Source organism: Toxorhynchites rutilus, chromosome 1 (genome assembly GCF_029784135.1).
Source record: "Toxorhynchites rutilus septentrionalis strain SRP chromosome 1, ASM2978413v1, whole genome shotgun sequence".
Lineage (NCBI taxonomy): Eukaryota > Metazoa > Arthropoda > Insecta > Diptera > Culicidae > Toxorhynchites > Toxorhynchites rutilus.
The window spans coordinates 192,257,154-192,281,295 of record NC_073744.1 but is presented as its reverse complement, the minus strand read 5'-3'; the positions used below and the strand labels follow the sequence as shown (position 1 = coordinate 192,281,295).

The 24,142-nt window shown below is 38.4% G+C and overlaps 2 protein-coding genes across 6 annotated transcripts in view; both read left to right on the top strand.

Moving 5' to 3' along the window:
- Window positions 1-24,142, top strand: part of LOC129762697 (uncharacterized) — a 458,495-nt gene that overhangs the window by 5,956 nt on the left and 428,397 nt on the right. For all 5 annotated transcript variants that reach the window (XM_055761194.1, XM_055761195.1, XM_055761196.1 and 2 more), the window contains exon 2: window positions 1,861-3,118. In XM_055761194.1, coding sequence (XP_055617169.1) covers window positions 1,861-3,118 — 1,258 coding nt within the window. The remainder of the gene's footprint in view (window positions 1-1,860; window positions 3,119-24,142) is intronic.
- Window positions 23,371-24,142, top strand: part of LOC129762707 (uncharacterized) — a 34,390-nt gene continuing 33,618 nt past the window's right edge. Inside the window, exon 1 of the mRNA XM_055761214.1 lies at window positions 23,371-23,929. Coding sequence (XP_055617189.1) covers window positions 23,893-23,929 — 37 coding nt within the window. The 5' untranslated portion in view covers window positions 23,371-23,892. The remainder of the gene's footprint in view (window positions 23,930-24,142) is intronic.

Genomic DNA, 24,142 nt, shown 5'->3' with positions numbered 1-24,142 from the left:
ATATTGTATGCGCCCGCAATCGATTATTGCTCAGTCGCCGAAAGTTCCGAGCTCAGAGAGTTCATTCCCCTCTAGTTTGCCTTCCAAATTGCCATCGTAAACCACACCTTCTTTCGATTCAATCACACACAAAAAGCATACTTAAGCGATATTCTGGTGGTGAGACACATTCATTTTTCGTGAGGACATCGACAAGACAACATCGTTGCCTAACGTGCTGGAGGAGGTGGACGGCGAAGGATCGACACATACACGCGCAGAACTCTTTCCGTTTGGATGCCATTCAGCATCGAGAAAGTTCCGGAAAGATCTAATCATTGCTGGAAAATAATCTGCCAGTTCCTTTGGGAATTTTCAAAATATATTCATGTGAAAGAGTTTAATTGAATGTTTTCTATCCATGTAACACTGTGACCAAATATGTTTCAATCAAGTGCTATTAACAGGTGGTTATCGAGTTGGCATTAACCACTGGTGGGCTTCCAGTATCGAGGAAAATGTGGAAATAACTAATCGTTACTGAAAATAATCTGCCAGTTCCTTTGGGAATTTTCAAAATATATTCATGTTAAAGAGTTTATTTGAATGTTTTCTTTCCATGTAAGACTGTGATCAAATACATTTGGGTTTGTGATTTGTCAATCAAGTACAGTTAGCATGTTAGCTTCTGAAGATTATTCTTCAGAACAAGGTTTTTCGTATCCTATATTGGATGCATAAAACCTTGTGCCTCCAACGTAACGCTCTCGTTTTCGAAGTCTCCCAAATATTCATTCATTCATTCATTCAGAATGGATTTAGATTCAACTTCACATAATGATCTCTAAATCAACGATAGTCCTACGTCACCCTTGCGATTATACCATAGATATAACCCACTTCCTGTTTTTTTTCAACACTTCTGATTTTTTTGATTTTATTGCTTTTTCAAATATTCGGATTTTCTCTGAGATCATTCAGATTTTTCTATTTTTTCTGATTTTTCGATAGTGTCTGGTGTACTTTATTTTTTGAGGTTTATTTAATTTGTGATTTTCTATAATTTTCCTGTTGCCTCTTATTTTTTCGATTTTTTTCTGCAGTTCTCTAATTCCTGATTTTCTAGAATTATAAATTTTCTTAGTTCTTCTGATATTTTGGTTTTCTCTGTTTTCTCCGAATTTTTTAATTTTTCGATTTTAAATTTCTCATATATATTTTTTTTCTCTAGTTATTTTTAATGTTTTTTCAGATGTTGGTTGATGCTCTCCGATTTCCTCTGATTTTTGTAATTTTTTTTATTTTCTGATTTTCTTATTTCCTCAGATTTTTTGGTTTTCTAATTTTCTAAGATTTTTCTGATTTCTGTGATTTTCTATGATTTTTGGACTTTCTATGTTTTTCTCTGATTTTATCAAACTTCCTCAGATTTTCTGATTTTCTGTGTGTTTCTGGGTCGCTCTGATTTTTTATTGTATTTTTTCTGATTTCCCCTAATTTCAGATTTTTTTTACTATTCTCAGGGTTTCCCTAATTTTCTGATTTTTGCCTTTTTCTGTTTTCTCTGATTTTCTGATTCTGTCTGTTTTGTTTAGTTGTCTGGTTTTCTGCTGTTGTCTGATTTTATCGGATTTACTCCGAATTTTCAATTTGTTTGTTTTCTCGAATTGTAGAATTTTCTCAGTCTTTCTTTCTTTCTTTCTTTCTTTGTTTTTAAGAGGCTTTAAACTTTGAAGTTCATTCGCCTTTATTCTCAGTCATTTTTCTGGTCAATAGGTCAATTTAAGTTCAATCTACGTTAACGTTCAAAATTTTCTATGCAGAAAATGTATCACACTTCAGAATTTGTTGGCTCATATAATCTTTCTTCCCCTTCCACAGGCCGTGCAACCATCGACCCCAACCATGTCTTCGTCTCCGTCGCACGATGGCACTCCCGGAAGTTCGAGCAGCACCCGGGATGGGAACAATAATCTTCTGAACGGAGACAGCCTGCTGAAGTTGGCCCTGAAGAAACCCAAGTCCTGGCGCTGGGAGTTGACCACCTCTAGCTCCTCGCCAAACGTTTGCTTCCCACGGATTCAGCTGTTCGACAGTCGAACCGGTGCGTTGATGATCGAGGTGGACAAGCCGGACTGTGTGGTACGAAGTGAGGAAGTGTTGAACGGAAGCGGTAGCTCGGGACGGTCGAGAAGTTCGCAGGAGCGGAGGAATCGAGACGATCCGAAGTACCGTCGATCGCGCAGTTCCTGTGTTCGGGAGAAGGTCACCACCACGGGTGAATTTCTGACCGATGTGTACGAGCAGCTGCAGGGCAGGGGTATGGGATACAAAATGCCAACGAGTATTTCGCAGTATCGAGAGCCAAAACAGGACGACGATAATAATGGGTCGTTCTGTCTGCAGAAGAGCCAGTCGGCTAGCGAAGTGCGAACTGGACTGAAAAAGAAGGTCAGGAAAACCTATTCCAGTCGATCCAGTTCTATATTGGGAAGAATAAATGAGTTACATCGAAGTTCGTCAGAAGAGGAGCTGAGTCGTCCCACTCCTCACCGTTCGAACATTCCGGAGATATGCGTTATCGACGAACCGAAGCCGAAAGACAAGCCCAAAATCTACAAACTGGTGCGCAGCAACGCCGGAACGCTAATGGTTCGAGAGGAGAGTTTCCACACGAAAAACAGTTTACGGCGGCGTCAGCAGCTGGAGGAGGCAGGTCTAGCGAATCCAGAGGATGAGCTCCACGTGGAAAAACGAATCTTCTTTTCGGACATTCCTGGCTCCCAGTATCATGATACCGACGATCTCATCTCAACGATTATGCTTTCGCATACGCTTCAGGACGTGCAGGATGACTCGATCGGATCGATGCAATCGATGCAAAGATCGAGACGAAGTGCTAGTGTCGGTAGTAATTCGCGCGGTCATAATGGGCATCGAAGAAGTCGAGAATCGCCGCTGGTGACCCATCCGCGGGGTTCTTCGTCATCGAATGAAGACTTGAGCTCCCTTGCGGAGAGCCGATTTGGATCGATCAAGCGGCGTGGACGAGTGAAATATAGCAGGAACAAGACCGCATCCGCATCGATTGGCGGCTCCGCGAGCAGTCGACGAACTGGCGAACAGCCGGACGAAAACGGTAAGTGACGATTCTGTGACGATTGAATTCAATGTACATATTTATTCAAGATAGGTGTTCTAATCTAAAAACTAATCTGCAGTGATCGGCACAAAAAAGATCCGACCAAAAAGGTTAAAAAACATACTTCTTTTAACTACGGAGAGCAGATTATTGTCTGTGCGTGAATGAGATTTACGAGTTGGTTCTCTACCGAATTGATCCGCAACGCTTCCAAGCAGTTTATGCTTCAAAAATCCTGTGTTTTTGTGCTCGAACTCCTCCGAAACGGCTTACCGTTAATACAACGCTCTTCATCTTCTTCAATGGCACCAACGTTCAAAACGTTCCTAACGGTTATATTTATTATTACTTGATGGATTTTCATGTGTATTGTATGATAGTTCGATGCGGTCAGGAGAACGGCATCCAACGATGTCGTGAACTGTACCATCACTTCATGGTCGATATGTACGCGAGAGAAGAGAGCAAACGATTGCGGTCTCTACAACACAATTAACAGAAGTGGCGTGAGGAAGAGTTATTACTTTTATTACAATTACTTGCGAGACGCTATCAAGAGCAGCGCCGACACAGCCTTTGCTATTGTCAGGTTAAAACGCATTGCATTGTCCTGACATTACAGCACGTGTGTTAGAAACGAAAGACGAAGTCTTCAATGAGTTTAATTACAACATTACACGAATTTGGTCCCACACGTTGCTGGAGGTATTCGGTTAAATTGCAAAAGTGAGGACACAATTTTCGTTTGGTTAGTCGATAAAATACGCCCTGAGCAAATTGATAGTGTTATTTCCTTGGAAATTCCAGATCCGTCTACTGATCTTCTACTCACCCGTATTTTGAAACCAAATCAATCGAATTGTGCAAATGTAATGCAATTTGACATTGACAACATTGAGCTTTGTGTTCTATTTCTGTTAAGCGAAAACGGCAATGGATTTTCGAGTAAAAAAAACGTTTTTAAAACAAAAATAATAAATGGAAGTTAGCTCTATCGTATCAAATATGTACTCTATGAAACATAATAATATAAAGGATAAAAATATTGAACGAAATGAATGATAAACTAATTTGAAGGAGGCCGTACATTGTTTGTTCGGAGATCAAATATTTGATACTTTTTTATAGATATAGTTTGATTTGAATTTTGTACAAATATTTTTTTTTGTTTGTCACTCTTCAATCATTGACAGTGGCAAACAATGTAAAATATCAAACATAATTTGACTGAAATAGTTACCGTAACGTAACCATGTAGTGACAGGTTTCACAAACAGATCGAATAAAAAATAGGCATTCAATAACAGGATATTTGCTTGTCCAGTTTTTGTCAAATATATTTGAAATTGAACTGACCACTACCGTAATATTGTCAATATGTGCGAAACTGGGAATGAATATTGTACATAATAGTAGTACTTTATAACAAACTTTGTTAAATTGGAAGGGCTTTTTAATATAAATATATATAAAAAAAATATCGAAGGGGGGGGGGGTTATTTTGAGATATAAATGTTTATAATAATTAATTCATTTTTTGAGTAACATTTTTTAACAGTGAATTTGAAATGTTATTTTTCCTAAATAGTTCATTGATCTTCCAACTACTTTGTTGAACATCATATTTTAATCCGACATCTGGATTTTGAGTTGCGATTTTTTGAAAGAAAGACCAACTATTTGGATTACGCCCTTTTCAAAAAATTATTCGTAATCTAAATTGGTCACATGATCATGAAAATTGTGTTTTTGGGAAGCTTCCCTCATAAGTTCCAAGTTTTAAAAAAAATGGGAGAAGGTCGGGTCAGCGGCCGGCTGATTGCAAATATCCCTACGCTGACACATTTTACCTGAACGAAGGTCCGAAGAGACAAGAGGCCGAGTCATGATGTTCCATGCCTATCAATGCATGGCCAGCTATGAACGATGACAGGGTATGTATGTCGGCTTCAGTTCGGTGAACATTTTTACTACATCGATAGTATAGGGTGAATACGTGCCACACAATAATTGTTGGAAAAGCAGACCTTATAGTAAACCAACCTTGATTTGTTTATGTAACCACCTCTCTGTACTCACCTTGTTGTAACGATCCATATATACTTTGTATACTCTACTCGATATGTCATTCGCTATTAAAACGTCTTGGAATACACTACTCTAGCTCGTGTTATTATTTTATCAATAATGACAAAAATAGATTAGTTCAACTTTCGTTATTTAGTTGCACTAAACTCAAATCAACAGTAAACAGGGAATTATGAACTTGACAAACCAGAATGCTAACCATGCATGCATTAAATCGTATAAATATCGTATATTCAACATAATCCAGTTTGTATATACAGTATCGCATACCCCACATGTTGAGACTAGAGACGAAAGAGACGCTCATAATACTCAGCAAACATTCAATCGTATAAAAAGCCATAATTGGAGGCGATATACACATATTCAAGACACATTTGGATGATGTATTATGCGTATAACGGGCATATACAAGCAAAAGTGGAGGCGATATACGTATATGCCATATTATAAACGTATATAAAACCGCAAATAACGATAAACGATTTTGACTGATATGCGATTTGATCCGAAAATGTTACGACTTAATCCTTCGATGACATGGAAAATCGTACACATGATGCCTACCAAGCAAACTATAAATCGCATAAAATGCTAAAATTGAAGCGATATACATACATTCAAGACACATCAGGGTGATATATGATACGTATAACTGGGATGTACATGTAAAGGTTGAGGCGATATTAATATATTTTAATTGATACCCCGGACGATTGTAATTAAATACGAATTTATATGCGACCCACCATGTGCAAAAGTTATATGTTTTAATGTTTGCTGAGTACGCATATCAGGCAGAAGTAGTTCGTGAGTCAAATAAACGTCTAACTTAAATTAATTTATCATTGCAAAAAACCTTACATACTGTGGAAGATCATTCAACAGTAAATCGTATTAGATCGTAAATGAGAGCATATTACATCATGTTGTGATTTTGACACAACAATATCCGCAATGGGTGATGAACAGTGTTGACGTCTGGTGGTGATATCCATTTAGGGAAGCAAACTAATTTCTACCAGATCAGCAAACTCGAAGGCAGTTTTAAATTGTTTTAAATGAAAATATTTAGTACATGTTATTGTTAGAGACGAATGAACTCCCAGAGTTTAAAGTCTCTTTACATGTTATTTGATTACAACTATAACACAATTCGCAACCACAGAGATATGATACGTATCCGGTTGCAACTCTTTCGTATCATATGTAAAAGTTTTAAATAAGCTACACCGGGGCAAGTTGAAATTCGGGGTAAGTTAAAACGGGAATCATAACTTTCACTAGGAATGATGGATTGACTCGATAAAAATATATAAAGTAAAAATTATCTTTCAGCCCACCTTATGACAGCCATTACCAGAATATTGGAATGCATTAACGCAATCCGCGCCTTTGTTTACTCTTACTTGATCCGTGAAATCAAAACAAACATTTTTGCACGCTGACTGAATCGGTCCAAAAACACTGATTTTTTCAAAAATACCGCCCGAATCGCACGTCAGGTAATCAAATAGGAATAAGTGTAGTGGTTTTGAAAACCAAACTGAAAAATCCTTTTCCGTATAGCTCTGAGCGTTCAAACTCACCCCATGTTTTTCCAACCCTGGGGTAAATTGAAACCAGTGAAAATCGACTATTTTTAAAACATTACTGCAGATGCCGGACGTTATTTGTCGATGATTACTGTATGATTGAATGATAATAAATTAAAAAAATATGAATCATTTATATTTCGTTCCTCAGTATGTTCTACATAATTTCTGAATACACGGACATAATACAAGTAAAATTTGTTAGTTTTGCCACTAGGGGTCGTTCAAATATTACGTAACGCAATTTTTTACTATTTAAGACTCCTTCTTCCCTACAAAACATGAAACAAATCGTCATTTGCATAAAAATGTTTAGATTTAGTTGGATTTATTCCTAAACAATTTTGGACAAGCCATCCCCTCCTTCCTTTTCGAGTGTTTTACGTAATATTTGAATATTTGAATGATGCCATAAACCTCAATAGTGGCCGTTTCAAGTGGCTCTACTCTGACATGGCCGTGCACTCAGTATTCTTGATGTTATTGTTTCGTATATTAATTTGTAGTATGTTGTGTCCATTTTGTGTGTATTAGACTACTCCCCCACATCTCACGTATACCAAAACCCTTTTTTCCAAATGTTTATATGTAATTCTTTCAATTTAGTGTTTCATAAATCAGTTGTAGATAGTTCGAGAAGCAAAACCGCACATTAAACTCATGATAATTCCGCGTTTCAACTTACCCCGCTTTACGAGACAACGAGAAACAATACATATGAGAACTAAACATTTTCAAAATTGATATTTTTCGAAGCATCCAGTGTGAATCCCTATTTTTTTATCGAAAGTCATCTGTTATACCTTGTATATGCTGCAAACAGATTTCAATTTAGTGATCTAGTGATTTTTTAAGATAACTTTCAAGTTGAACTTCGTAAAAATCGTTTCAACTTGCCCCGGTGTACCTTACTCTAGAGTTATAGTTTTGATAGCCGCCACACATTTTTCCCCTCCCACTGAATGTCAATTGCATTATTTCTATTTCTATTTCCACTTTTGTATGTACAGTAATCGTTCACTAACTGGTCCGGGTTTGACTGGTCTACTTTTTAACTGGGCGAACGTTAACTAGTTGAAACAGCATAATTTCGTAAACAATCGGCGCCATATTCAAATGGAAGATTTGCTGTGAGGTGCATTCGAATGTAATTTGAAATGTTATGAAAATTGACAAGATTTTCGCGTGACAAAAACATTGATTAAATTACAGAAAAATAATTTCCCCAAATAATATTTCATACCTGTTGTCGCGCTCAATGCGAAACTTCCATTGGAATCCTTTTGTTTATCCAATTTCATGATCAACGCGAATCAAAGAATTCATTGAAGTTCCCCTCGATTTTAATGACGTTTAACTTGCCGGACCAGTTGAAACGCGAATGTCGATAACTGGTCTTCCATTTTCGCCCCGCTAGTGAATGTTTGCTGTATACAGTGGTGGAAAAATAATAGGTGTAAGCATTCCTTATAAAGTCATCTGAATCATATATACGCCATCTCGCCATTGCCATCCTATATTATGGACAATTAATAGAAGAATGCTATCTGTCAAAATTTATATTATTTTAACCGTGAGGAACGTAAAATTTCATTGGCCAGTTTTTGAGTGAAAAAATTATAGGAGGTTGTGTCCAATATACGACCGCCTTGTTGACGTAGAACTACGTTGTTATTTTATATAAGTCGCTTGTTTATACCTTCGGATATTATTCTATAATGCTGTGAAATTTTAGAAACAATTGCTTAGTAGAATAATCTCTGAAATGGAGCCGATCTGGCGTAGTGGTAACATCCATGCCTCTCACGCTAAAGGTCACGAGTTCAATTCTCACTCCCGACATTCTTCCAAAAATGGAAGTAAAAGTGACGAACCAGCCAAATGAGTTGAAAGTCACTATAATACAGATAAAAAAAAAGTTCTGAAATGGTTTTTTCATTGTAGAATCAGTTGACGATAATTGATTAATGATTCATTCTTGCCCTCGCAAAACAATGCACTATGTCAATGCATTGAAAATTTACCTCGAACGCTATTTCGGTGGCCTTTTTCGCAATAGACATATACTCGGCTACAATCGATTATATACATGTTGCACCAGCACCATTGTTCCACATCTCATAACTACATCAATATATATTTGGCACCGCATGGAAACAACAACAATGACAACATTTGCAAGTGTCAAATATCATGCTACGTGTTATTTAGTATTGCCTCAGTGGAATCACACCTCTAGGCATCGTTCGTAAAACGTAAACCAAGCCCCTTTCGCATTCGCCATAGCATGCATACAAAGCCATTACATTGGTGGCTTGAAACTACTAGGAACACTTCTCATCATTTTGCGCTATTCTCAAAAGAAACGCTTCTGTTAATATTACTGGCTCCGAAAAAAGTTGCATTGCTTTCTCATGCTTGAGAGAAGCGCAGCTGTTACCCTTAGCGGAGGAAAGAAACCTAATCACATACAAAATTCCAGAACGACATTTACTTTCTTGGTGACTAAACAAGCGAAATAAACTCTTTTGTTGATATCAACAACCTCGAAAACAGTAGCATTGCTTCATTATTATCAAGATTAGCGCAAATGCAATCCTAGTTGAAGGCAGATTTGCGACTGGCACGCGAACCCAAATAACTTATAACATTCCAGTAAGACATTCAAGATGCTTGGTTTTCCCCAAAAAAATTGTTGGCGCACAACCTTAACGCCTGCTTCGCCATAACGTCAGTTAAATGCATTGATGCATTCTCAAAGGCACCAACGAAGCCCTTATGATGACGGAAAACAAACCATGTTAACTGTTTGAAAAAGACCGAATTGTGTCACACAGTTTGTACTCTGCTGTAACACCCATCGATGCGAATTCGCTAATGAGTTTGTCAAGAGCGACCGCCTTTACCACCAGCGGGGGGGGCTTGATTTTGGTTCCTCTTCTTCTTGCTCATCACACAGCGTCCAAATTATGACGCGGAAAGAAAAACACACGATACGAATAATGCGAAAAACGAAATGAAAAATCCACACGACGATATCCAAGTTGGATTACCACTGGTGGGATCCAATCTTAGATCGAAGCGCAGCGAAAGCAAAGTAAACTGGATTGTTCAACAGTCCGATGCCGAATGAAAGTTTGCCTTTTTTTCCAAATTCAAATTAATTTATTTTATTTCTTTTTTGATGTACAAATATTTTAGAGATTTAAGAGATTCCACATTGGTGATTCATACTTTGATTCAATGAAAGTTTGCCTCAGCGAGATCTACTGTTTATACTCTAGGCAAGTATTCCCCTTCATTCTTCTACTTTTCCTTTGTTCACGGAGACTTTAAATCCTACGATTTCCCCTTCGTTGGTCGTCGATAAGTTTTTCGTTATTGACAGCTCTGTTCGGGAAAACACACAAATGGACAGAACAAATGTATGAGAAAATGGAAACGCTTAAAGTTTTCATGAATTTTAACCATTTACAAACCAGGAGATTCTAATGTATATCATATTAAACAAATCTTAGGGAATTTCCGATTCGTTTAATATGTAAATTGCCAAAATCCGTTCGCGGCAAAAATAGTTATGAACGTTAACTTTATTTCATAAAAACGTGACCTGTTTTCTGATTAGCACCCTTAATGAAAGACGTAGTTCTACGTCAATAATAATAGGTGTTTTACTATACTATACATCGTGACGTGACTTTTAATGCAAATTGGTTATTGATTTTGTAGCATCACAAGCTAACCTATATTTCCTAAATTTATTGAACACCTCGTGTAGAAATCTGTCAGTTATACTCTGCGCCGAAACTTAGTGGAAAAATTATATTCGTCTATGTACACAAACAGTGTGAAGGAAACACTTTTCGACGAGTGATTTGTATGGAGTTCCACTGCCGTGCCATTCGTCTGGAGATTCTTTACTTTGAAAATCACGTGCGTGATTTCCTGTCTTAAAAACGTTGAACTTGAACAGAGAAGGTGATGTGAGAGTAAACAATGAATTGTCAAAACCATGACATACTTGGTGATAGAATTTTATAGCATTTATAGCAGATAGCCGAAGGTAATGTATTTGTTATTCTTAAATGATTTTTAAGAAATAGATTGGATTTGATAAATATAAATTTGTTAGAGTTAATCTTACATTTGAAGGTGAAGATATGTTTTTGTGCCGGTCACTGTATTGAATAAAATGTTTATCTAAAAGTTTACACAAAGCATCCGACATTTATGATGTACTGGATGGAATTTCTTAGAACGTAATATTCTTCCAACTAACAATTCTACTTCTCAACACCACCTTATGCTGTACGTACAAATCTAGGTTAAACACATCTCCAACAAACTATTTCCTCTATTTTTACATCCACTGCACAACCATTTACCATCTATTCACAAGTCCTCCCATTAACTACTCGCCCGGAACTTGTCCGGGACTGCGAATTAAGGCAAAAGTTAATCCATTCCACACCCAAAGCGAATATTTTTCCACAGCCCCCGACAAATAGCACAGGTGGAACGTGGCACAAACGACAGAAGTTGTTGCACATTAAAACCAAAACTTTTAATGGTGCGTCAGCAGCTTTAAAGTACTTCCCGAAGTCGCCGCCTCCAGTTGCATTTCCACGCGAGATTTTGCATAAGGCAACATAGTTTTCGCGCTAGCAAAAGAACTTGCTTTCCGGGAGCAATTTTCTTTTATTTCCCAACATTGTTCCACCACACCTCTTCACTACTGCCACCACCAGTCTTCGATCGATCACCATCTTCGTCCGGCATTTGCGCTTCTGTTGAAAGAACAAGAAAAGCATGACATAAATAATTTATCTAACAGGGAGATACTGATAACCGTTCGTTCCATTTCCGGTGGCAGTGCCGAGGAGGTGGAGAAGCGAAAGGGGCCGGTAACGTGGTACAAAGTCAATGAAATGTAAATGAAATTGAACGAGAAGCTGCAAAGTTGTCCGATGCTTCGGTGCCCCTCGGAAGTAACTCTTCCTTTGGCCAAGTTTGTTCCGAAACGGACGAAGACGATACGGTACACACACACACACATGCGCACAGACAGAAATAATGGAAAATTGCGAGCAATTAGATTTGAAATATTCACACCGCTTCACAGGATGGAGGATACGGGGACCAGAACTTTCCGCTGAGGCTTGCTCGGGAGGGGCCGGAAATCGGAGGACCGCTTCACGCGTCATTTGCTGTCGATTTATGACACCCATTTCGTTCAATTAGATGATTGATGTATGAAAAAGTGCGTCACAAGAAAAGCGTTGTGCTGTGTTTAGGGCCAACACTGTATGATCTCGTTTTGCAGTGTATCGTCATAAGGGCGCCTGATGTTTCCGGGATACCCACCTACGGATGATTCTGTGGAACAAGATTGCGTTTCATTATACATCGTAACGGTTACGGGGAGCTATTATGTGAGCTTTGGGATCGGGTATTACCTTGTCTGCTGTTGTACTTCGATTTGCGAAGATGAAAGGAGCGTGTCAATTTGATTCTTTTTGAAATGAGATCTTGGACTGCTGCTAAACGGGGGAGTTTTCCGGATGGATGGGTTGAGTTGGTGTACTATGGTGCCGAAGTGAAGAATCTTGTGAAGATTCAATTACATGAAATTGGGTTCCATGTCACAATATAAGGAACAATTGACTTTTAAGTTCAAGATCACTTATAGCCTTTGGACATTTCACCTTTGGCCAGTAATGAAACCCGAAATCTGATACGACGATAAAATTTGGAAACTTCGAAACGCAAGACACGAGAGGCTCCATATAAATTATTTGTCGAAAAGTACACCCAAACTAGCGTTGGCAGAAAACATTTCATCTTTGGCAAAAATGATGCCATTTCGTGTGCACCCTCTAGCAAATAATGAGCTGTTTTAAAAGCTTAAAATTGGTTTGTATGTATGCGGGCAGACATCTCTTTCTGTTTTGTTTCCTCATTTCATTTGGGATCAATGGGGATCGAACTAAGGCCGGCTGGAATGCAAAGCTATTTCACACGACCACGCTATCCATATAGCTGCCAGTGTTGTTATATAGAAGCGTGATAATATCACACCTCATCATAAAATGAAGTTGGAAGAGTGTTTTCAAGAGGATAAAGAAGAACATGAACGAGAATATATCTTTCTCTGTCTGGGCCGCGTATTTGGCAAACTATACGAAAAGCTTTCATATGCTTTCATTTAAATGTGTCTCCTATTTCGCTCGCTCATATTTGCTCTAGCATATATATATATTATACAAACGATATACATGTATTGGGGAGTAGAACATTTTCTGTTATTTTCCAACTCATTTAATGTAATAAATCGGGATGCCATAACATGTGCTAAAAATTAGGTTTGGGTGTATAAACAAGTTTGAATCATCCAAAATGGCTTATTGTTTCTCAAAACAAATATTCCGCAGATATTCGCTATAAACCAAATTTATTGACCAATAAAGATTTAAAAAATTAATTGAAATTCATGGTAAGTGATAGTCGATAAATTATGCTATCATTTGGTTGCTTTTTAAAGACATGGAAAATTATTGAAGTTCTGTTCGATTTTTCTGTTCTGTGCTTCGTATAAAAGAGTCTTCAATCATTGTGACTTGCGCCTTGATAGATTGTACAATTCCGTAGATATGTTTGATCGTGATGCAAAAATCAAGTGTTATCCTTCCACAAAACAGGCATTTGCGATGAATTTTCTCTCTCAAACGCCTCATAATGCCATACCCTTTTTTGATCGTTTGACCTTGCGGAAGGTATTCCGAATGGACAACACCACGAATATCGAAGAAAACAGCATTATCTTAACTTTTGATCGCCTTTGATGTGTTTTTTTCGGTTTCGACTCGTTTGCAGCAGTCCATGCCGATAATTGTTGACTCATTTACATGTCATACTCGTGCATCCAATGCCTCGTCGCCAGTGGGATCAGAATTTGCTTGTTGAAACATGTTTTCAGCCACTTGTTTGCGATGAAATTTTTGAAGTAAATTGAGCTCTTTTGGCACTAGTCGTGCTGTGGTTTTTCTCATGCCCGAAACATCAACCAAAATATGAAGAATGGTCTCGGGAGAGATATTCAATCATCGCTTTTCACTTTGTCGATGTTTTCATCAGTCAAAGAACTGGATGGTTGTACTTGACGTGGCAAATCGTTCATCTCTTCTCGTTCTCTCTTCACCCACTCACCCGAGAGACAGTTATCCGAAAGACATTCACCCGAATTCCACTTACCTGAATGTAACAAATACTCGAATGCGACAGCTACCCGAATGTAACATCTACCAGAACTGACAATTACCCGACCGCGATATTTACCCGAATGCAACAATTACCCGAATGTAACACCTACCCGAATACGACACTTACTCGAAAGAAGGATATATTCGAATAATTCGCAAATAATATTATTAGGAAGTATTTGTACAGTGATGCTTCTGAATCCGGACGCTTTTTTATCCGGACACTTTTTCATTACATTCAATATTATGCCAAAACCATGTCTTTTTTTGCATGTTGAATTGATGTGACTAATAGTTACTATTGTGTTAATTTAGTTTAGTGTGAAACATGGTACCTAGCTGTTAACAAAAAAAAAATTTAAAAATCAAAAATCAATGTGAATTTCACAAACTCATGTCCGGAATAAAAAGCACATTCAGAAAATGCCTTTAAATCCGGACGGTCAAAAGTTGACGATTAAATTTCTCATTGAAGGAGTTGCATAAGGGTATGTTAGATGCCTTAGTATGGAGTGTGGAGCAAAGATTTTCGATCCGGAAAACCGCAAAACTCTTCGGTATACAGGACGGGTTCGATTATATGACCCGTTTGTATGTACGTGGGTAACTTTGTATGTAGCGCTGTCCCTCATCAATAGAAATTTAACCCCCTTCCTGTTGACCGATTGATCTGAATTTTGGAACACACCTTTATCTCTGCAGTCATTATAAAACTGCATATTTCATAATCTTGAAAATCCAAAATGGCGGCCGCTACAAAATGGCGGATTACATATTCTCTCAGAAACCCATCAATATGGGTATCAAATGAAAGGGCTTGATTAGTAGAACACAGTTATTTATGAATTCCAAATTGGCCACCAGCAAAAAATGGCGTCATATATATTTTTTTCCAACCCTTATCAATATGGGTATCAAATGAAAGGGCTTGATTAGTAGAGTACAATTATTGATGAAAAATGTAAATCCAACATGGCGGCCGTTACAAAATGGTGGATAACATATTTTCTCAGACCCACATCAATATGGGTATCAAACGAAAGAGATTGACTAGTAGAACACAGTTGTTTCAGAAAAATTCAAATCTAAAATGGCCGCCAGCACAAAATGGCGCCATATATATATATATATATATATATATATATATATATATATATATATATATATATATATATATATATATATATATATATATATATATATATATATATATATATATATATATATATATTTTCCAAATCTTTTCACTATCAGTATCATATGAAAGGGCTTGATTAGTAGAATACAATTATTGATGAAAAATGTAAATCCAAGATGGCAGTCGCTACAAAATGGTGGTATACATATTTTCTCAGAACTCCATCAATATGGGTATCAAACGAAAGGGATTGACTAGTGAAACAGTTATTTACGAAAAATGCAATTTTAAAATGGCCACGTCAGATTTCCAATACCTACCGTTAGTTGTTTCATTACATGCCTCACGATTTTATTTTAGTCTCATCAATGCCCCAGATTAATGAAGAAAGGGGTGTGATAATTACTAACTGCTACTTGTCTTATAATTTTATAGCTTTCAGTACATCATCTGTATTGTAATTATGTTTAATCATCATGAAACCGTTAAACTTAAAAAGTGTTTTTAATTATTTTATATTTAAGTTTTTAAATATAAATCCAAGATGGCGGCCACTACAAAATGGCGGATTATATATTTTCTCAAAACCCCATCAATAACAAAAGAGATTGACTAGTAGAACACGGGTATTTATGAAAAATGCAAATCCAAAACTTGAAAAAAATTATGAATGGTTTTATTGTAGAGAAATATATTAATGATACAGATAATGTAGTATCATTAATATATTTCTCTACAATAAAACCATTCATAATTTTTTTCAAATTTTGGATTTGCATTTTTCATAAATACCCGCCATATTTCCCCTCATGAAAACCTAAACACAGAACATGCTGGAAAAAATGAAAGATTCCGAGTGCTTATAACTCGAACATTTCTTACTGGATCGGAAAGATTTTTGCTTCAATTGATAGGGAATATTTCTACGCTTCTATCGCAATTAATAAAATGTTATTTTTCATTAGATAAACAATCGAATAACTGTGAAATGTTAAATGTTATCTAAACGCCCTAACTACCTCGTTTTTATTGGCCCGATTTACGGGTTCTCTAACACAGCCATCAAAAACAAGCAGCCTTGGGGATATCGGCATTACAAACACATGAAAGTTGGGGGTATTTTTGTTCCGACTGAGTGTGTTTCTCTAACACAGACTTCAAATCCATGGAGCGTAGGGAAATTGGCATTGCAAATACATGGAGGTCGGGGGTAATTTTGTTCCGACTGAAATATGTTTCCCCAACACAGACTTCAGAACCAAGATCGGCCTTGCAAACAAATGCAAATTGCGAGTACTCTTTTACTCCCTGCCTTTGTGCAAACTAGAAAATGTTTCCTCAAGACGTTTTCCTAAACATAGGAACCTGGGAAAATCATGCAGACACTACGGGCGAATGAACTTTCAAGTATAAATCCTCTATAGTATAAAAGGTAGAAGTTGAAGTTGTTGATTCATGCAAGCTGGGGGTACTTTTTTGCACTCCGAAAAGTGTTTTCCTAACACGGATCACAAAAGCGGGTACAAACACAACGCTTTGGCTCGGTTATTCAAGATTGCATTGAAGGATATGCCTTCATATCTTCTGCTCACTGAATTTCTACGCATACCATTTGATGATTAGGCAAAATGTTGATAACCATTTGCTGTGATGATGCCTATTGATTAAACAATATGCGTTCGACGCACATGTCAAAATTGGAAACAAAGTGTCTGAAGTTTATCAAATCAAGCAAATTCGCTGTTCGAGAAGTACATACACTTGAGAGATGCAATCTTCAGAAGGAAACGTAAAATAAAATAATCGTTTGATAATTCCTCCGTTCACATATTTTGTCCTAGGCATCATACCGAACGTAAAAGAACTGTCATTAAATTAACTTGTAACGAAGAACATAATATATCACAATGCATGAATTGACCTTACATGGCATTATACAATCATTTCACTCACAAATATATTGAATTCAATTGAGTTCGGAAATTGTTTCATTCAATAAAAAATTCAATCAATTCAAGCGGTATAATAATCACTTCATCCGAAAGATAAAATGTCGACGGGTTATATGATTGCCACTCATTGGTCCAAAACATCGTTTCAATAGCTTCAAAATTGCTTTGAAAGCAAGCTATTGAAATCATCATTGCTCATTGATGATGATTGGTGATTGCAATGTGTTCCCAAACACGGACGCAAAATCTAGGCACCTGGAGAAACCGTCATAGCGAATACATGCAAGCTGCGACTTCTTATGCTCGCTTGCATTAGTGTTTGGAAAACCATAGCGGACACATGCAAGGCGTGAGTACTTTTACTCGCATCAGTTTCTGTTCTGCTTTCGCATGAAACAGTCATGAAACATTGTTTGCGTGTGAATGCGTCCAAGCGAAGGAATATTCGTGATGCAATCCAATTGACGAATTTACGCAAAGCTGAATCAGCTCATGCGACACCTACATTAGAGTTCAGAGCCACAAAAGTGATGACGTTTGTTTATTCTACGCACTGAAAAGCAAGATTCGGTCGTGATTATTCATTTTATTTCTATTTAGGTTCATTTCAACCATTAAAGGTCTTCAGAGTATGGTAATAAAGTTCAACACGCAAGTCATTGATAATCTTCGAAAATTTTGAGTTTGATAATACATACAGGTTATGAATACTGTGGATAATGGTGATGAAATCAATATCATATCAAGTTAGATTATATAATTGATAATGTATGGGCCGATACAAGAAGGATTTGCAGTATTTTTAGCGCAACACATGCTACTCATCGTTTATCTAGTTGAAAAAAATAAAATAAAGTTACAACACTTATACCAAGCCATTCTTCAAAATATACATACCACATTGTAAAATGGCGATTTTCTAACCTTTTTAGCGTAGAAAGAATACGTAAAACCGCGAAATTTGAAGATAAATTCTGATTTTTCTAAAAAATTTGAAAGACAAAAAAAAGCAAAACATCATCATTTTACTCGCTGCGCCATCTGGTTGTAAATCTAGCGTAAATTCGTCAATAGTATCAGTTTCTGTTCTGCTTTCGCATGGAACAATAATGAAAAATTGCCACATCACGATAATAACGAAATTAATTTTATGCACAGTTATATAGACTTTATTTCGGTTTCACCGTGAAGTGGCGCCCTCAGTTTCTATTCTGCGCATGTGATCATGAAAAATCTCGTGTTTTTCTCAAGAAAATAAAAATGAATCATGTATCAAACATTTTCAGTTGCTTTTAAAGGGCCACTCAAATTCCATCGGTTCGTTTCGGGACCACCAACAAGCTCGAAAGAGTTGAATTTTATGTTAATAACAATTTCATACTTGTACTCATCCAACCACACATTAACAAGAAAAACTTTCAGCAATCTTTCATGATATTCATTCATTTAGAATTAATGCAGATGCAATTTCAAATAAATGATTACCGAGCCAACGGTAGTCTTACGTCTACCTTGCGGTTATATCACAGATATAACCCACTTCTTGTTTTGACGTAGGACTACGTCTTTCATTTCTATACCGGGGTGTAAAATCAAAGTTTCGAAAACGAAAGCTCTACGCCGGAGACCGAGATTTTGAGCGTTAATAGCACCTAAACAACTGAACGAAATGGTATGATAAACACTTCATTCAAAAGATAAAATGTCTACGCGTTCTATACTTGTTACTTTTTGATCCAAAAACTTGTTTCAATAGCCTTAAAATTGCTTTCAAAACAGGCTATTGAAATCACGAATCGGTATATAAGCGAGCGCCGCTCGGAAATCCACTCAGTTCTAATTGAACAGCGATTGGAGCATGTTGTCGCTGTTGTGGTGAAGCTCTTCATTTATCATGAAAGCGCGGATGAACGGTGTCACCAAGAGCCTGTTTGTGCACCTTAGGCCAGAAGGGAATCCAGGAGGAGAGTGATGCCACAAACGGTTCCCCGGGAAGACATCGCTACACACACATACACGCGCGGAATTCTTTCCGTTTGGATACCATTCAGTATCGAGAAAGTTCCGGAAAGATCTAATCATTGCTGGAAAATAATCTGCCAGTTCCTCTGGGAATTTAAAAATACATTCATTTCACATGTTGATTTGAATGTTTTCTATCCATGTAACACTGTGACCAAATATTTTTCAATCATGTACTTTTAACAGGTGGTTATCGAGTTAGTATTAACCACTGGTGGGCGTCCAATATCGAGGAAAATGTGGAAATATCTAATCGTTGCTGGAAAATAATCTGCCAGTTCCCCTTGGAATTGAAAATTACATTCAAGCGAAAGAGTTTATTTTAATGTTTTCTATCCATTAAATATCCATATAATACATTTGGATTTGTGATTTGTCAATCAAGTACAGTTAGCAGGTTAGCTTCTGAAGATTATTCTTCAGAACAAGGTTTTTCGTATCCTATATTGGATGCATAAAACCTTGTGCCTCCAACGTAACACTCTCGTTTTCGAAGTCCCCCAAATATTCATTTATTCATTCATTCAGAATGGATTTAGATTCAACTTCAAACAAATGATCTCTAAATCAACGATAGTCCTACGTCACCCTTGCGGTTATACCATAGATATAACCCACTTCCTGTTTTTTCACTCCGGATAATCGATGTAAATCCAAGATGCAAATCCAACATGGCGGCCGGTACAAAATGGCGGATTGCATATCTTCTCAGAACCCCATCAATATGTATATCAAATGAAAGGGATTGACTAGTATAACACAGTTATTTATGAAAAATGTAAATCCAAAATGGCCGCCACTACAAAATGGCGCCATATATATTTTTTTCAAAACCTCATCAATATGGGTATCGAATGAAAGTGCTCGACTAAAGGGTGTGTCACATCAAATTGCATCACGGAAAAAACGCTGTAGAAATTTAATTTTTAGGAATTATATCTTCAGCTTTCGCTTATAATCAGATAAGAGTGTATAGATCACGTTGGCCATGCTTCACTGTCAATTTTTCGTAAATTTGGAAAAATGTCGTCGAACGAAAAAGAGTGTCGTGAATTAATCCTGTGCACTCATTTCGAGAATCCGGAGTTGTCACATCGGGACATCGGTAAGATGCTGGGAATCGTCCAATCCACGGTCAGCAGAGTACTAAAACGATACTTCGAGAACCTAACCATCGACCGGAAGGTGAAGAACGGCAAAAATGGATGCTCCATCAGTGAAAAAGATCACAAGCGCGTAGTTAAGCAGTTTAGACGTGATCCGAGAAGTTCGGTCCGGGATGTCGCCAATAAGCTGAATTTGTCAAGTTCATTCGTCCAGCGGACCAAACAGCGGGAGGGCCTGCGTACATACAAGGTTCAGAAGGCTCCTAACCGCGACGAAAGGCAAAACATGGTGGGGAAGACGCGAGCCCGGAAGCTGTACACCGAAATGCTGACGAAGCCGCATTGCCTGGTAATGGACGACGAGACCTACGTCAAAGCGGCCTGTTGTTCTTCTCCGCAGAGGACAAATTCAGCGTTCCGGAGGAGATTCGCAAGCAGAAACTATCCAAGTTTGCCAAAAAGTACATGGTGTGGCAAGCGATCTGCTCTTGCGGAAAGCGGAGCGCCCCCTTCGTGATGACCGGCAGTGCCTACAGAAGCGCTTACTACCACTATTGAAGCAGCACGAGGGCCCGACCATCTTCTGGCCGGATCTCGCTTCGTGCCACTATTCAAAGGACGTGTTGGAGTGGTACGAAGCCAACGGGGTCACCTTCGTGCCAAAGGAAATGAACCCGCCCAACGCGCCGGAGCTTCGCCCAATAGAGAAATATTGGGCGATTATGAAGCAGGCCCTCCGGAAGAACCCAAAAGTTGTCAAATCGGAGGCGGACTTCAAGAGAAAATGGATTTCTGTTCAAAAAAAAAACTACAACCTGACGTTGTACAGAACCTTATGGACGGGGTAAAGAGCAAGGTGCGAGCATACGGGCTTGGGCTCGAAGTATGAATAAAAAGAAAATGCCAAAAGTTGTTTAATAGTTTTTATTTTACTGTCTAAAATTTTCAAAAGGATCGGTCTACTGGGCGAATTTCTACAGCGTTTTTTCCGTGAAGCAATTTGATGTGACACACCCTTTATTCATTCATTTAGAATTGATGCAGATGCAATTTCAAATAAATGATTACCGAGCCAACGGTAGTCTTACGTCTACCTTGCGGTTATATCACAGATATAATCCACTTCTTGTTTTTCCACTCCGGATAATCGATGTAAATCCAAGATGCAAATCCAACATGGCGACCGGTACAAAATGGCGGATTGCATATCTTCTCAGAACCCCATCAATATGTATATCAAATGAAAGGGATTGACTAGTATAACACAGTTATTTATGAAAAATGTAAATCCAAAATGGCCGCCACTACAAAATGGCGCCATATATATTTTTTTCAAAACCTCATCAATATGGGTATCGAATGAAAGTTCTCGACTAGTAGAACATAGTAGATCATGAAAAACCAAATCTAAGATGACTGCAATTCCCAAATAAATAATTATTCTTGCTTTAAAAAAAAATAAATATGGGTATTGTAATTTAATACCCATATTTATTTTTTTTTAAATTTTACTTTCATTTAATACCCATATTGATGGGGCGCCATTATGTGGTGGCGGCCAATTTTTATTTGCATTTTTCATAAATAACTATGTTTTAGTAGTCAAGTCCTTTCATTTGATACCCATATTGGCTATTCAATATGGAATTATTGTACAAATTATTCAAAATTCCCGAAAATCAAAAATAAAATACTCCGGATAATCGAGTCTCCGTATAATTGAGTCCGACCTGAATTCCATAACCCATGCTCATTTCTGAATGATCTCTTGGCCTAGAGCAATACGGAAAGGAAAGAAGACGGCATATCAATTGTGCCTACACTAATTTCTAAAAATGACACAGTGATGTCTTCAACATCATGATTAGAATGGCCTCAATGGCTATGAGAGGCTATGGACAGAGAGGTCCAATGTACGATTTTGTCTATACCGTAGTGTTTCTATTCCTTTTTGTTTTGTTTCCATTTGCCGACTAAATAGAGCACGCTCTATAGTACCTAATTTTCGTAAAATCTCAACCGCATCGATTTTGTTAGTTCATTACCGAAGATGAGCTGATGAATTTACGGTCGGTTGTAAAACGAAGAAGTTGTCTTAGTTTCAATCAGCCACCACTCATCTGATTCGCTCTTTCCCCATCACACAAATGGAAACACATTCCGTTGCATCATCATCATCATAATCATCATCGCCATCAGGCGGGGTCCGACCGGCCAAACGAAGAACGATTCTGTGATTTCAATCCGCCGCTTTTCAGGCAAACAACCGCCAAACCGTCAAACTGTAACACTGTCACGCTTGTCTGATTTTCCAACCCACTCCCACTGTCTCACCCACACACACACACACACACACGAAGCGATTCGATTCCGGCGCGCGCTTGCACTTATCGGCGTTTTTCTGTTTTGCTCGCGCGCTTCGTCTGTCGGTTCCCCTTCAGCATTGCACGGCAGAAAACGGTACTCGTATCGGTACGATGCACACACTCAGCAAGCCACCGAAAGTGATCTATGGAACTCGTCGCTAGATCACTATCGGGCACTCACGGTGAGTGGCGGAGTATTTTGGGCGTTTTTCCAGCGCTTTCGTTTGTTTGGGTCGCCTGCCGTCGCCTTGGTTGCTTCGCGTGCGCCCCCTCTCGTGTTGACAACGACACGAGACGACGAGAGGAGACTATGGCGTGCGTGTGCGATATGGCCGGCCAGTCAGCCATCCAGCCAGCCAGGTGGTGAGTTCCGCCTCCCCAAAACAAAGCCCTTTCGGAGTGACAGCACACAAGCGGATCAGTTCGTTCGGGACTTTCGAAGCGGGCGGTGGCACGGTATTCTGATGCTGATTCTGACACTGATTGTGAATCTCCTGTTTGTCTATCTGTGTTCAACTGTCATTATCCGTTATCAGCTCACGAGCTGTGTGTGTGGTTCGCCGTGACGGAGTGACGGAGTTGCTAAGGGGGCACCACCCGCCTCCCACACCTTCGCGAAGGTTACTCATGGTATTATACTGCGGGCAGCGCAAACGACGCGGGTCCTCGACATTACGCAACGGTCACCTACTATTGATCGCGGCGACATTGGGCAGGGGGGCAAAGTGAGGTAGGTCACCGGTTCATCGGTCGATTCTTAGCGGCGGAAGCGAAGTGGAAAGCCGTGTGACAGGTTGAGGGGGAAGTGCTTCTAGAATCAAAATAATGATGATAATGGAAGTGCGGGGAATTTGAGTGCGGGAAAAGGTGGTGTGCAAAGTTGGAAATAAGTTCGCTAAAGCGGGTGCCGCGTTGCAACAAATAGAATTCGATTCGAATAGAGAATGATTGTGCCGCAGAGTGTTGTTTTTTTCTTGTTGTTTTGTTCAAATGAGAGAGTTTGTTTCAGTTCCATTTGGAGCCGGAAAGAAGAGTGAGCGAGATGGCCAAATTCGACAGCTAAAAGTGCAAAGTGCTTAGATCGCAAAATCAAATATTGAAATTTAATGCCCGGCATCGAAGTTGGAATTGTTTGTGCATGCAAAAAGCGGTTTCAGTTGTGGCGAACGAAATTCTCGAAGCCGTTTGTGTGTCGCGTTGTGTGAAACGTGTTGAGAAATAGTGAATTTGTCATTGTAGTGATCCATGTTTCATAGAACAAAGCATCTTTATATAATTGGAAGTAAGTTCTAACCCTATTCTGCTTTGACAACAAGATCAAGCCATGAAGTCAGGTAGCGAACGGCTCACATCTCGGTTTCAATTTTCTATTTTTGTTAAGCTGAAATTGGATCGAACCAATTGGTCGGGATGTAACTCAATTTGAACGATAGAATGTCAAAGTATCTGCTCGGAGGAATGTTCGAGTACTAATTCCCTTTGGAAACTATTTATC